Raw genomic sequence first — 15,291 nt, forward strand, 5'->3', positions numbered from 1 at the left:
CACTAAAGTTAATTACTATTTTTAGTAGCCTAAAGATCTTCGGGTTTTGCCCTTTATAGAGGATCACTTCGGTCTTGTCTCAGTCGGCTCCCGCCTGGGGCTCGATTTGTGGAAAATTAAGTTCAAGTTCATTGTTTATGTTACGTAGAATGAGGTGTCATTTGTGTTATAAGAACGTTTAGCTCACTAGTTATTAGTCCGTGAATCTGCGTCTATAAACCAATGTTTAAGGAGCTAGTCTCAAACTCAGCCAGCAGAACATTAAACATGAAGTGTTTGTCTGAATTCAAAATGGTTTGCGAGATAACGCAAATATTGGTGAGAGAACGCAAAAGTTTTGCTAGAGAACGCAATGTTTCTCGGGGGAACGCAAAGATTTTGTGAGATAACGCAAACGCTTAAAAATATATTTTTCTCTTCCCTCTTATTTTTCTCCACCATGTCCCTAAAAGGGCTCCATAGTTTTTTGATCCAGGGTCACATAATATTTGATTTTATGTTTAAATATTTTTTACAAAAAACTTTTTTTTTGGCTGCCACCATTTTCGCATTAATGGTGGCTGTTGATATGGCGTTCTAAACAAAGCGCTTTGACACTGGACAGTTTGGGAAGTAGATATTTCCCACCGATTCCTTCTGAAATGGTCTCAGTTTATCCCCCTGCTGTGATAATGCAGTAATATCATCCCTGTTCCTCATAAAGATGTTTGAAAGTCCTGTCCATTCATTCAGCGCTCTGTTGTTAAACAGTCTTTTCTCGTTTTTATTGCAGTCGAAGGTGTTGAACGGTATTTGTGATCAGACTGTGAGAACCACCTCTGATCCTCTGATGTGTCAGTCTGCATGTCTGCAGGAAGTTCAGCTGACAAACATCAAACCAGAAGAGGGACTGGTGAGAAGATAAAAATCGTCTTTTGTAGGGGAGGCTATAGCAAAAATGTTTATTCTGCCATCATTTACGCATCTGCTTGTCTTTTCAAACCTGTTTGACTTTCTTTCTTCAGCAAAACACAAAAAGAAGATATTTTCGAAGAATGTTGTTAAATGGAACCCATTCACTTGCATTGGTTTTGTGTCCATACAATGGAAGTGAATGGGGGCCTTTTTTTGTGTTCTGCGGAAGAAAGAAAGTCACACGGGTTTGAAATGAAAAGAGATTATCTATGGTGTACTTGAGATATATAAATATGTATAACACAATAAACATCTGTAATTGTAATTGATGTTTTCTCTCCGGCTCTTGCTGTTACTCAGGGCATGTACATCAAATCCACTTACGACGGGCTTCACATTATCACCGGCACTACTGAGAATGTGAGTAAGAGCTCTGCTGACGAAACTCCTTGATTCACCACTGACTCTCCACTTTATGATGCCAGTGCAAAAGTTAAATTTAGCCCCGTGTGCGCAGGGATCTGTTTAAATCTTGCTGAATGACGAGTGTTGGCGACTGATGGGTAAAGTTTGCATGTCGAATCTTGACAGTCTGAACCGTTTAGAAATAGAAATATCGTCATAATAATTCTTCTCACAGCAGATATTCTAGACAACATACTTCTGAAAGTCAGTCATCACGGGATGATTCATCGGGATCTGTTCATGACATTGCATAGTTGTCTCATTCTTATTTATTCTTACTTTATAATAATAGACAACAGTAGAACAAGCTTGTATTAATATACTTTATATATGCCTTTCTCGAAAGTGAAAGTGACCCTTTTGTCAGGTATAGTGACCTGTACCCAAATATGGCCATTGCGTTTAATCTATCCTACACACGCACATCAAGTCGTGAACACACGTACACCCGGAGCAGTGGGCAGGTATCACTGCAGCGCCCGGGGAGGAAGTGGGGGTTAGGTGCCTTGCTTAAGGGCACCTCAGTCGTTACCTGCCGGCCATGAGAATTGAACCAGTAACCTTTTGGTCACGACTCTCTAACCATTAGGCCAAGACTGCCCAGTGATGTGAAGCACAGTAATGATAAAAGCATACTTAATATAATTCACGTGTCACCCACATTAATGTTTGAGTCTGTCCTTGTTGCTGCAAGCTCATATTATTTCGATTGAACAGAACAGAAGTCTGTAGATTTATGAGTTTTCTCTCATTTCATGTGTATGCAGTCTCCAGCTGATATGACACACAAGATCCACGCTGGAGATGAAGTCATCCAGGTCAACCAGCAAACTGTGGTAAGCTTTCCAAGTTTTGCCGGTCAAATGACACAAAATGCGGTGATTGTAGGTGAGTACACCTGCCGCGCTGGGCAGACCGAGCGTATGAGGTCCGTATGAGTAACCAAACTCAATAACTATGTGTTCATGATGTATCTAAACGCCCCATCAGAGATGTGCTTTTGTCTGCATGTTAGGTGGTAGAAAACACAAGTGAAAGATGTCTTTCACCGGTCGGACGCCAATCAGCCAATTGCGATCTCTAACAAAGATTGACGTTCTTGCACATGCACTAGCAGACCTTTGTTACACTTCGATCGATCCACATGTTTTTAACTGATGAAGTGAAGTTGGAAAAATTGACTTTATATAGAACGGAAGAAATCCAGTTGTTTTGTGAGAAGAGGGACAGCGGTGAACAATAGACTTGTAATATGTGAAATATAAATTGTTTTTTGAAATTAGAAACATGAATATCCATTGTTAAACACCCCAAGAACATAATCAAAGCCTCTAAAACAGCAAACACTGGCTCCTTTAAAACTTTACTCACAATTAATCTTATGTTTACTCAATGGTCTACATATTCTGACATCGATCTGTATACTTTTGAACATTGTAAAATGCTTTTCAATGGAAATAATTGATATAATTTTTGTGTTACTGTTGCATTTACACGTGTTGGACCAGCAGATGTCCTTGGAGCGCACAACTATGGTGTAAAGCAACAATAGTTCATGTATTAAATATACTTTTCAGTATTCCATTTTTTTATTTCTATTATCCTCATATTATATTGTTTTATGCGTATAAATAGAATTCAGTTTATTAATAGTGAAGTGTTTTTTTTAGGTGGGTTGGCAGCTGAAGAACCTGGTGGCCAAGCTGAGAGAAGACCCCAAATGTGTGGTGCTTCTGTTAAAAAAACGGCCCACAGGGACGTCAGGATTCACCCCAGCGCCCCTGAAAAACATGCGCTGGAAACCACCCATGCCTCAGGTTGAAACGCTTAAAATAACTCGCATGAGAACCCCATTTATGCCGCAGTCAAAGACATCCTGAATTAAACACAATTCTTTTCAATTCAACCTGACTTTTAAGAAACAAAAGCAGTTTTGAATGAAAGTTTTTATTTGTTGAGTTAGTCAGAGAGTCGGACTGTATGATGTTGAATTATTGTGCATGAAACATCACATCATGTGAAGAACAGAGAAGATGCAGACGTTAACATCACACGTCTCTCTCATCACATTAACCTCTTCACAAAACACACAACATCAAATGGATAATAAGTTCTGACTTGTCTCTTGAAACAACTTATGTCAGTGAATACACAATACCGTCCCTATTTTGTTAGGAGGTCCTTCTCTCTATAGCCCTTTGTGGAAGAAAATGGTCTCAATCTTAGGGTCTTTGTATCAAACATGTTCTAACATTTGCAAAAACTCAATAGGAGCTTGTTTTTCTTAAGTAGTTTGGGATTATTGAAGTAGAACCTCCCTACATTAACAGTATACTAACAAAGGTGTGTTAGGCTGTAAAGTTTGTCTCACACGTTTCTTCAAATAGAGCATGTCTTAGTTAAAAACACACTTTGAAAATGTTTATTATAATGCTTGTAAATGGGATTTTTTAAATTGAGTGCATGTGTAAATAAGATCCTTTTGTGTTTTATGAAGAAAAGAAAAGGGTTTAAACAGCATTGTCCATTTTTATTACAATTTCGTTATGCAATTGAAGTTTTTAATGTTGCATTGTTTCATTTAGACCTTCAGATCAAAAGAGTTTTAAGATCATGAGACCTTTGACCGGTATTAAATCAGTGTAAAGCAAGCACAGATAATCCAGGTCAAACATGTACCATCCAGTAGCAGATAGTCTCTCATTAATACATTCTTACATGTTGTCTGTGAACACGATGTTATTTATGTCTTTATACAGAACTCGAGCTCTCCTAGTAAGAGTCAGTCTGATTCCAGCAAAGTCAATGGCAGGAAAGAAAAGCCAGCGATACTGGACCTGTACATCCCTCCACCTCCTTCTGTGCCTTATACACCACGGTATGACTGTTACCCATAAACCTCCGAAACATGTTCAGAACTCTGTTCTTCTGACTTTTATCAGGAGATCAAAAAACTGTTTGTTTATAGAGCTTCTTATGCATTATATATATATTTTTTAACTTTTTGTAATAAAAATAGTTTTTTTGCTTGACAAAATCTGAACTGGAAAGTTTAAAATAGCTTGAAATGTTTGAGGTTTGACAAGTTCAAGATTTAAAGCAGAATGCTAACATTTTAACATGAGGCAAACTGCTAATATGCTTTAGCATTATGTTAATATACTTAAAGTCGGCATGAAATAAAAAATGATCATTCTTATTGTTTTACAGTGTTGCAGGATTCATTATAAATAATTTTTTTGTGAACATCACAAAACAAGCTTTGATGGATGTTGCTTGACAGCAATAATTATGTCAGGTCGACATAATTTTATAATTAAACATAGTTTACATTTGTCATATATAATAGGGAGGTAAGAAACGGCTCTCACACCAGCATCAACAGCAGGCCTAAAGGTTCGGAGTCCCCAAACTCTTTTCTGGATCTGGAGGGCCGCCGGAGATTCACCGTCACAGATTCCGACAAACCGTCCGTTCAGCCGGTTGAGGTCAACGTACAGATGCGCCCGAGAGGAAGAACTCACTCACACGGTCCTTATCATCATCAGCTTTCTTATCATCCTTACACACATCTACAGTGTAGATGAACTTATAATGTCTGTTTGTTATGACACAGGTAAACCACGACCCCTGTCAATGCCAGCAGTCACATGTTTGAATGTGACGGATCTGTACGCCAGGCCTTGGGCACACGGACGCAAAGGTATAGATTTGAACCACATCCAATTTCAATCTTCACACTATAGAGTCCCTAAAGAACCCTGTAACGCCCTATAATTACATGAATCTTTGAATGTTCTTGTGTGCAGGTGAAGATCTTCTGCACAAATATTTAAGCAACGAGCGTATAACGACTATCAGCGAGGAGACCCCGACCCCCGGCTCCTCATACAGATCTATAACAGAGAGAGACGCTCACGGATTTCTCTATAACACAGACCTACACAACACTGCCACCATCCCTTATCACGAGGACTTCATGAAAAAAAAACCAATGACACCCAGCCCCAAACGCCCCCCCGCCGAAACTTCACTACTGGTCAGTTGGATCACACGACTTAAGCTTTTGACTCACTAACATCAGCTCCTGTCTGTCACCTCGCTGCCTTTGTCCAGCTCTTCTCTGGTGTTCTTCAAGCTTTTACTCTCCTTCTCATGGAATTTCTCTTTGTGCCTCTTATTTACCCATAATGCCATTGGACTATATGCTTTATGTGTGTAAGATGACTCAATTTAACCTCACAACAATATGAATGTTTGGAAACACCTCTGGGGAACAGTGAGATGCATTATCTCTCTTTAGGTCAGTAATAACAGTAATTATAATATTAACATTATGTTTATGAAAGGGAAAGCTTTATTGTTTTGTATATAAAGTGAATGTACAGTATATCTACCTCAGATATTTTCTCAGTGTTTATGTAACCGCTTCAGTTTGCCTAAGTCATTTTTAAGAAAACCCCATGTTTTTCCAAACAGTTTGGTCAACCCCGTTATTTTCCATGTATAACATTTAACAGAGAAACAAACACCTCTGCTTGTTTCTCATTGATTTGCTTTTGCTGATAACCAGCTATCATACCACATTTTCTATGAGTTTTATCATAGTATGAATATATTGTCTTTTGTTATATATATATTGTTATATGGTGTTTAAAGTCCACGTGAACCGGAAGTTGCCATCGTTTTAACTTCCGTATTTTGACGCATTTCTGAGTGAAATGGAATTTCGAATGAGAAAAACTGTGGGTGTGGCTTGCTTTTTTCGCTGCGATTTGATTGATGTTTAAAACATCTGTTGCATTTTGAAATAGAACTGGATGTAGATTGACAGTTGAAGGGGAGGAGTTAATATATGCTCCGCCCAAGCAGTCTAACATTCATCATTTAGATGGAAAGTCAATACAGGGTGCAAGTACATTTTAGATTTTTACTAAAGATTGAGGGCACACGGATTTAATAAAAGAGAATTACCCACATTGATCAAATATTTACAATAAACGCTGTAATATTTCATGGAAAAATAAGCATTGTTATTTTTTATTTCACTGGGACTTCTTTAAACTTGTGTATTTAAGTTGTTTTGACCTTTTTGTGGTATCATGCTTTGCTTTATATGGTACATAACACAGGTAATTTAACAAGCCTGAAATTTCACTGAAAGTTTTTGTCCCATGTTGTTTATTAAAGGTTTAGTTCACCCAAAAATCGTTTACATTCTTTCAAATTTTTATTTGTTCACAAAAAAGCTCCAAAACAAATGGCTGAATGAACTACATTTGTGGTGTTTTTTATATTTTGTAACTTTACAAATGGTATTGTACAGACCAGTTTCCCTTTTTACCTTTCACACACATGATACAATAAATACATCATTTTGTGCATGATTTCTTATCTTTTGGTGAACTATACTTTTAATAAAAATAAGTCTTTCTTTGGTACAAATGATTAACCCTGAAAAATCTATGCACGGTTTTTGCTTACTCTATTTGTCATTGTTGAGGGTTGGCTCATGCAAAAATGAAAATGTCAACATTATTTAACCAACTCATGTCTTTCGCTGTTGTCATAAGCAAACTTTTTTAACAAGTGTTATCGGCTTTTAGTTACAACTGGAGTGGATGGTGGCCACCTCTTCAAAATTTAAAGAATGCAAATACTTCATAAAATGAGTACACGACACTCATGGTATTAAGTGTCCTGAAGGCATATATGGACAAGATAACAAAAATAAAAAATAAATAAACTAAAGCTTTAAATCAAGCTTTTTAGGCAGTAACCATCCATTCTCATTGTAAACAAAACATGTATAAAATATAGATGGATTTGATCTGTATGTGTGTAACAGCAGGTGGAAGGTAAACCTTGATGGCTTGGGATTCTCTATTTTCTCTTCCTGATTTCATTTAACGCTGAGCTTTCAGTTTTATTGCTGTGTCTAGATTGTGCAGTATTAAGGAGTTGTTGTTTTGTACCGTATTTACCTTTTGTTCAACAGAAGTGAAGTGTTTCCATTAAATGTGTCGTTCCAGATATGTCATTTGTGTTGTCTTCATTTAATAACATGGTTGTTTTCATGAAAGACAAAAAAGAAATATATAATGATGGCGCTTAGTAATCTGAATTGTATTTCATTGTTTTGAATTCTACAAGAAGATGAGGACCAAATAAAACGTATCAAGTCTGACTTTGTATGTAGTGATAAATGATCAAATATAAGCACTTAAATGAGCAGACATCTTGTTTATGAGCGTGACATACATTTGTTCTTCTTAAAGGGATAGTTCACACAAAAATAAAATTCTATCATCATTTGCTCATCCTCAAGTTGTTCCAAACCTGTAACATTTCTTTGTTCTGTTGATCACAAAGGTAGATATTTGGAAGAACGTTAGCAATTTTCAGTTCTGGGACATCATTCACTACCATAGTGGAAAAGATGAATGTATATTTTCATGCGCTGTTGAACACGTAATAAGATAGTTTGAAGAATGTAGGAAAGCAAACCGTTCTGGGTCACCTTTGATTACCATTTTCATTTTTCCTAATACAGTAGTCTATTATATAGTACAACTGAAAATTGCTAACATTCTTCCAAATATCTTCCTTTGGTCTCTTTACCTAAAAACGTTCTTAATATTTTTTCTTCTTACTCATTCCATTTTCACGTGTGTTGCTAAAATCTGACTTTGGGTAAAATCCTAAATGAACTGTACATTGTTTACAACACCATAGAAATTGTGCAAATGTCTTGAAAGCATCTACAGTATGATTTAAACCACTGGATCATCCAGTTTTGCGTGTACACAAATGTGAATTTATGGCTGATGTTCACTTTTATGTTGTTGCCAGCTATGCATGAATAAGTTTGTTTAGCCACTTTCCTCTGGAAGCTCTGATATCTGAGAGATGCTTCATTCAGTCAGAGAGAAACTGTAGATTTTGACATATCCATACAGTCAGGTTGGATGTCCAGATGTAGATGTCAGATGTGTTCAGCAGTAACTTTATGCTCTTATTGTTGTGAATGAAGGATGAAGAGATCAGTAAGGATCTCAGAGGTTTTGCCTGTATGTTAACTCTTTGTTTATGTCCCGCCGCAGGATCCTCAGTGGACCTCCAACAGCTCCTTCATCAACAGGTGGGTGCAGAATTCAGCGGCGGACGTCTCTGTTTCTTTACAGCAGTGCACGTCCTCTGTGAACCAACACAAAACACCATGCCAAATATGCAACCAGTTTGAGACCAGAGCTGAGGTTTTACTGAAGTACAATGTGTTGCAAAATATCGAAAAGAGGGAAGGAGAGCGATCTGTTGTGTCAGAGTCTTTTTTAACAGTTTTGTGTATCGTGATATTATTACCCGAGTCATTTACCATCTTTTCATGCATTTGACAACTTCATTCACAGTGAGTTCAGTCTAGAAAATCCTTGAAATTTGGTTAAGGAAATTGATGTGCTCATTTCGAAGCACATTTCACATTTTATGGTCACTAATCGTATAAAGAGAGTTAGTTTTAGACATTGTCTTATCATGTTTCACGTGCGTGATCTTGCTTTTTCATTTCTCCAGCAGGTACAACAACAGTGCCGTGAGGTCCTGGTCCTTCTCTCAAGCGGTAGGAATCATCTCCTTCTGATGTCTGAATTTGTTCTTATCAAACTTTCCGATTTCAGAAGATCACAGGATTTTAGAGGATTCGATTTTTGGGATGGATGGGGGTGACAGGCTGAAATATCGACATCTATATCCACGTCCAATACAATTCAAAGTGTCAGAACGTCATCTGATGTTTTCATCTGCGTTCGAGTTTCTAATTTGACGTATATTGTGTATAATATTTCAACATCACCGCTAGTTATCAACATAAAATCTTTCTTATTAATTGATTAACAAGACGGCTCTACACTTTAAAAAAAACCTGTAATTTTTGACGTTTAAATTTTACAAAATTTTACTGCATCTTTACGCTCTATTTTGGAAAAGCAGCCAAAAACCTGTCAAGTTACAGAAATCCATTTTTAAAAGATTTTTTTACAGTGTAAACTTTGACTATGTAGCTCATGGACATCCTGATTGGCCTATTTTTAAAAAGTAGGAGACATCTGCTGGTGAATTCTCAAAACGTAACTGTTGAAAATGATATAGCCAACCTTCACACCTCATTGCATACGAAAAATATATGAAGAAATGTAGTCTGAATTACACAAATCACAAATGAAGAAAATTATTTAAGCTTTATTACAAAACACTTCAAAGAAAGTAATAGTAGATAATAAATAACAGATCAAGACCAAGATCTACACAATATATTGACAGATCATTTTAAACGCATTATAAAATGATCATAGACGATCAACTAAACAGGCTAAAATGTAGATAAAGTGTATGTTGTATGGCTCTATGCTAGAATAATATCAATATAATATAATGGTAATAATAAGAATGTAAAGGGACAATGTATATATAGTATAATCATTATAAATGATTTCTCAGAGGTCTATCTCAGGACCGAGCATGCATGCGGTGCTTTTGTGCAGAATAAGAAGTGGAGGATGTTTTGAAATGATCTCGCATAAGCAGAAGTCATGTTTATTTCTCTAACATGAGCCGACTGTGTGTGCGAACGTTTAACGGTGATACGATGTTATACTTTATTAAATGACATAACAACACAGATGATTCAGCTACTCACAGGTAATGCTTTTTAATACTTACAGTACTACAGTTAAAGTAGTGTTAGCACTGAGAAAACAAATACAAACACTGTTTAATATCTGCTCACAATACTCACGCTTGGCAATGTTTCTGTTTATTAAGGAAAGAATTCAGGTCAAATGCATTTGCTGTTGTGTGGCAAAAATACTCTAATTGTAGTGGCTGAAGCGTCTTTATATGATGATTTTAGTTCATATATTATAGTATGTACGGTTCTGACAATCTGAATTGAGGAACATGAGCGCTTTGCGGAAATTGGGCAATGGAGCGTTTCGATGTTTGTCTTCTACAATGAACCCTTCTCATTTGATTTAGTCCAAACCTGTATGTGATTCTTTCACCTGTTGGAACACACAAGAAGATACTTCGAAAAATGTCTAGTTTTGTGTTCATACAATGGATACAATTTATTTTGGGAGCAAACCACTGAACTAACAGCCAGTATCACAAGAAATTTTTGTCGTTTATCTATTTTATAAAGAGAGCTGATTGGATAAGAGAAAGTGAAGTCTATAAGATATAAAATCATTTATTCATGTTCACGTAGCTCCAGATGAAGATGTGTTTTGTAAAGGCAGGTTGATGCCTTCTTCAGTAAGTTTATGTTTTATTACCATTTAGTGCCTTTGTATGGCCTATTGCAAACCTGACTTACAGTAGAATATGAAGTAAAAGGAAAATATTCAAATGTACAGATAGTTTATTGGTGTGTGTTTATTCATGCTATTAAATAACAACATTTCATAAATGTGTCCTAAAATAGTTCTCATGATGAGTTACTATTTAACAGCTCTGTTTAAACAAGGGGTGTCACAATATACTGGTCTTGCTTGACTATTACTGTGATATTAAAACCACGATTGTCATGTTAATGCTACACATATCGTCATATGGTAAACAATTCAGTTCCTGTTTAAAGTTTTGCCTTAGAAGCCACAATGGTTACAAACCTTCTCTCTGTGTTCCTACACCCACATACATATTTTGGGATGATTTATTGCTCAAAATAGACTGAGATCCTCATTTATTTTGTATTTCAGTAGGTATACCAATTTTTGTTCTCGTGAATTCCTAGACCCCAGTAAATGTGAGGTGAAAATATTTATACTGTGACAGCCTGTTTAAGTAAAGTATATGTGTCATGCACCTAACATCCAGTAGATGTCGCCAAACTACTGATTAACAATCTGAATCACTTTTAACTTCAATGGGGTTAGAAGGAATTTGTTTTGATGTACTGATGCTTAAGAATGACATTTTTGCACAAAAATACAATAATATTCAGCAAAAGACAATTTTACATTAATAAACAAGAATATTAATAAATGAGGTCCCTAAAAGGAGATCATCATAGATAGTAGCCAATATCAGAATAATAATAAAAATAGACATTTTACTATTTATTAAATATATAATAAGTCATATTTTAATGTGTTTAATGTAGGGAATGAAAAACTAGAGTTGGATAGGAGGTGTGTATTTACCATCTAAAAAGTTTAACTGTGATTTACAAAAAAAAATTGTTAAACAATTTACACAAAAACATTAAAGCTGTGAAATCAATGAAATAAACGGATTAAATTGAGAAAAAGTAAGTAATTCAAATATTTCTATTAAATTCAACCAAAATTTCAAGTTTGTATTTAAAAAGAATTGGTTAAATACTTACTACTTTTAATCAAAAACCTTAATTATAGGCCTATTGGTCAATTTAAAAGAAATTAGAATTTGAACCAATTTTTTATGTGTCCCACTGAAAAAATAATTTGAAAAGATTTTATTTATCTAAGATAGCTGTTTATTTTTGTGATATTAACAAAGCCACTGAATTATTTTAAAGTTTCTGTTTTTGTGTCTCTTCACAGGCCTCCTTCCCCATTTCACGGACCCGTCCTCTGACCACTGATGAGTACAATCCAGTAATTACATTATTTCATTCCTGATCGTATTCTTCATTGAATTATTTGATTTGAGAATCTGAAGGACATGACAAAAATAATATGTGTTTAGGTGTCCCTCAGACAAAAGTCAAAGAAGAAGAGTCGTGGAGGTATGAACACATTTTTGTTCGATTGGTCTTCAATCACACATGTATGAAAACGTCTCTAGGGCTTTTTAGTCAAATATGTTTGAGTCCACAATTATTTTTCACCATCTGTAGTGACGTTTATATAAAAGTGCGATTTGTGTTCAGGATTGTCTAGAATGAGTCGCAGGCGAGTTTCAGTGAGAGATCTGGACCCAGTGGATTTCCAGGGCTGGCTCTACAGAAAGAAAGAGGGGAAAGGGTTTCTGGGGATGAAATGGAAGAAGTATTGGTTTGTGCTGAAGAAAACCTCTCTGTACTGGTACACAAATCAGATGGTGAGTCCTCTGAATGCTTGTCTTTGCTTTATTATTCAATACTTTTTGTCACTTTCTTTTGATATGAATTATGAATCTTTTATTGTTATATTTATTTGGTTTGTTTTTTTAAAGCTTCATTAGGAAATGTGAAATGCGCAAACTATATACATCATCACATTGCAGTTTTTCTTGACAATTCACAAGAACCGAAAAGAGAAAAAAATCGAATCTAAGTATTTGATTTATGTTTTTGTGTTGTTGTTTTACAGTCTGATAAAGCAGAGGGCTTCATAAACCTGACTGATTTCGTCATTGACAGGGCACTGGAGTGTAAGAAAAAATAGTAAGTGCCTTTTTAACATTTGTACTGTGAGCATTTTTCACTGTTTGTTACCTAAACGTGTGCCTAATCTATGAAAGCTGTTTTCTCTGTTGGTTTGTCACACTGATGATCTGAAGAGTTGTTGATCAGTTTTCTTGTGTTTGTGACGTCGCAGTGCCATCAAAGCGTGTCATCCCAGAGTCATGATGTTTTACTTTGCAGCTGACAGTAATGAAGACATGAGCCTGTAAGAAATCCACACCACACTGAACACTTTCATTTACAACAGTTACACGAGTGTTTATTGAACGCTTGTTGATTTGTTGTAATGGTTTCAGATGGTTAAATAAACTGGCGCTGGCATCTATTCAGTATGAAGCCACAGATGCTCATGCAGCCGGTAAGTCACGTGACACCCAGAATTATTTTTGTTTTATTTATTTATATAATGATATTTTTTCATGTTATATTAGTTCAATTTTTAGTTAATAATTTAAAAGCCTCGGCATATACAGTATATATATTTTGCCAATGTAACATTTAAAATTTTCATTAAATTTGAGTTTATCAAATAATGTTTTGCCCTATATTTCATTAGATTTGAATGACATTTGTATATCAACATAGTTTTTATAACTATAACGGTAAACACCAAGTTCTTCCTACAGATTTCATATATTGATTTGCATAATTTTTTTTATTGCACAGAATGTTACAGTGAGGCCAGTGATCACGAGGAAGCTGAATCCACAAACATTCCCCCTCCACCATACAGTTTCAGTGGTCCATCAGACACCATACACGAGGTAAAAAACGGTTTTGAGACTCATTTGAGACTAGAATGGATGTGAACTATCTTGACTGATGTAATGTTAACCTTAATGGTCCTCCTCCATTTATCCCATCCATTAGGGAAGTCTTCCACCTCCGTATTCTTCACCTGTTCCCAGCGAAGTCACCGGTACCCTGTCGTCCCCCGTCAGTACCATGACCTCTCACAGTTCTGTATCATCTCTGAACAAACACAGACGCTCATGGCTGGATCTGGTGTCACAGACTGTCTCTAGCGCTGGAGAGACGCTGGTCTGTTCTGCTGTGGTCCATACAACAAACCCCGCCACAAATGAGGCTACATCTCAAGAGCCCCTCGGTTCTTCATCTAACACAGCGTGTATGGAGAAAACCTCAGAACAGATCACAGAAACACAGTCGGCATCAGATGACTCCAGACGTGAGGGTAAGACAAACATGCATTTGACATGTAATTCAACTGGTTTACAGTAAAACCATTGCTTAGCCAAAAAACACGACACTTTATCAAATACATGTGTGCTTAGTTCTTGTTTTGAACTTTTTTAGAGGATCAGGAAGCGGCTAATGATGAGATGGAAAGGCTATATTTGCATTTAAAAAGAGCAAGTCTGTCTCCGACCGGTGAGCGGAAGCCATCGTCAAAATTGGAATTACGAGCTTCTTTTATAAAGCGTTGTGAAAACCGGACGCTCAATGAGAAGATCCACACCATCAGAGCCCTCAACAGCACTCTGAAGGTTAAACCAGAACCACATTAACACTTTCTGATGAAAATCACAGCTTATTATATCGGCTACTGAAGCAATGATGCCTGTTCACTTATTTCTCTTTTGTGTGTGTGTAGGCTAAAGAAGCAGATGTACAGACTTTAGATCAAGTCCTGTCTGACTCGTCTCTGACTTCTGAGAAATTTAGAGAGTGGAAAGAGAACAACAGTGTCCTGCTGCAGGAGACCATTCTGAGACACAATCTACAGGCCGGACCCCTGGAGACCCCTGACAAAACAACCACATAAACACTGAGAACAACACTCACTCTTATAGTACATCACAACAAAGAGTTAACACTGAAAAACCTGAGTCAGAAGTTAAAAACCTCTCTGTGTTAAAATCAAGACGTCTGTTTTTTACGGATATTAAATCAGTTATAGGTTGTCCTGTAACATCATCACTTCTGTAACACAACTGTTAAGACGTTGTGGAGTCTAAATGCGGTGAAGATAATGATCTATCAAAATCTTTCAAGATGTTTGTACATAACTTAAGCTTTCAATTTGTGTTTTTTTATTGTTGATTTTTTTAGTTGTCATAAAGTGTGAACAAGAGCTCACCTGGTAGTTACTTGAATGCTGATTTTAAGCAACCTGTATAATTTCTCATTGGATTGTAAATAGGTTTGTTTAGATATTTAATAAATTAAACATTTGATGTCACATACGTTTGAATATAAAAATCTGTGTTCACTGTCCACTTTATTAGGTAAACATTTGTTAGTACCGGTTTGGACCCCCTATTGCCTTCAGGTCTGCCTTAAAGCAACTCTTCATTTACTCACCCCTGTGTTATTTCAAACCGTAAGTGTTTTCTTGTTTCGCAGAACACAAATGAAGATATTTTGAAGAAAGTTGGTAACCAAACAACGCAACCAACCATTCACTTCTATTATCATTTTTCAAAATATCTTCTTTTTGTTCTGTGAAGTAAAGAAAGACATACAGGTTTGAAATGACAAGA

General features: G+C 36.2%; 1 protein-coding gene across 3 annotated transcripts in view; it reads left to right on the forward strand.

Annotated features, from left to right (window-relative positions):
• Positions 1-14,984, forward strand: part of LOC130436441 (connector enhancer of kinase suppressor of ras 3-like) — a 32,888-nt gene extending 17,904 nt beyond the window's left edge. The window contains exons 6-25 of one of the 3 annotated variants that reach the window (XM_056767086.1): positions 773-892; positions 1,255-1,314; positions 2,127-2,195; positions 3,030-3,176; positions 4,119-4,237; positions 4,709-4,890; positions 4,976-5,062; positions 5,169-5,398; positions 8,463-8,500; positions 8,932-8,977; positions 11,943-11,996; positions 12,088-12,127; positions 12,272-12,441; positions 12,693-12,766; positions 12,921-12,992; positions 13,084-13,145; positions 13,454-13,551; positions 13,658-13,982; positions 14,105-14,295; positions 14,403-14,984. In XM_056767086.1, the coding sequence (XP_056623064.1) occupies positions 773-892; positions 1,255-1,314; positions 2,127-2,195; positions 3,030-3,176; positions 4,119-4,237; positions 4,709-4,890; positions 4,976-5,062; positions 5,169-5,398; positions 8,463-8,500; positions 8,932-8,977; positions 11,943-11,996; positions 12,088-12,127; positions 12,272-12,441; positions 12,693-12,766; positions 12,921-12,992; positions 13,084-13,145; positions 13,454-13,551; positions 13,658-13,982; positions 14,105-14,295; positions 14,403-14,573 (2,355 nt within the window). In that variant the 3' untranslated portion in view covers positions 14,574-14,984. Of the gene's footprint in view, positions 1-772; positions 893-1,254; positions 1,315-2,126; positions 2,196-3,029; positions 3,177-4,118; positions 4,238-4,708; positions 4,891-4,975; positions 5,063-5,168; positions 5,399-8,462; positions 8,501-8,931; positions 8,978-11,942; positions 11,997-12,087; positions 12,128-12,271; positions 12,442-12,692; positions 12,767-12,920; positions 12,993-13,083; positions 13,146-13,453; positions 13,552-13,657; positions 13,983-14,104; positions 14,296-14,402 lie in introns of those variants that run through there. The other 2 variants (XM_056767087.1, XM_056767088.1) reach the window with 2 other exon arrangements.
• Positions 14,985-15,291: the final 307 nt, after the last annotated feature.

Source organism: Triplophysa dalaica, chromosome 15 (assembly GCF_015846415.1).
Source record: "Triplophysa dalaica isolate WHDGS20190420 chromosome 15, ASM1584641v1, whole genome shotgun sequence".
Lineage (NCBI taxonomy): Eukaryota > Metazoa > Chordata > Actinopteri > Cypriniformes > Nemacheilidae > Triplophysa > Triplophysa dalaica.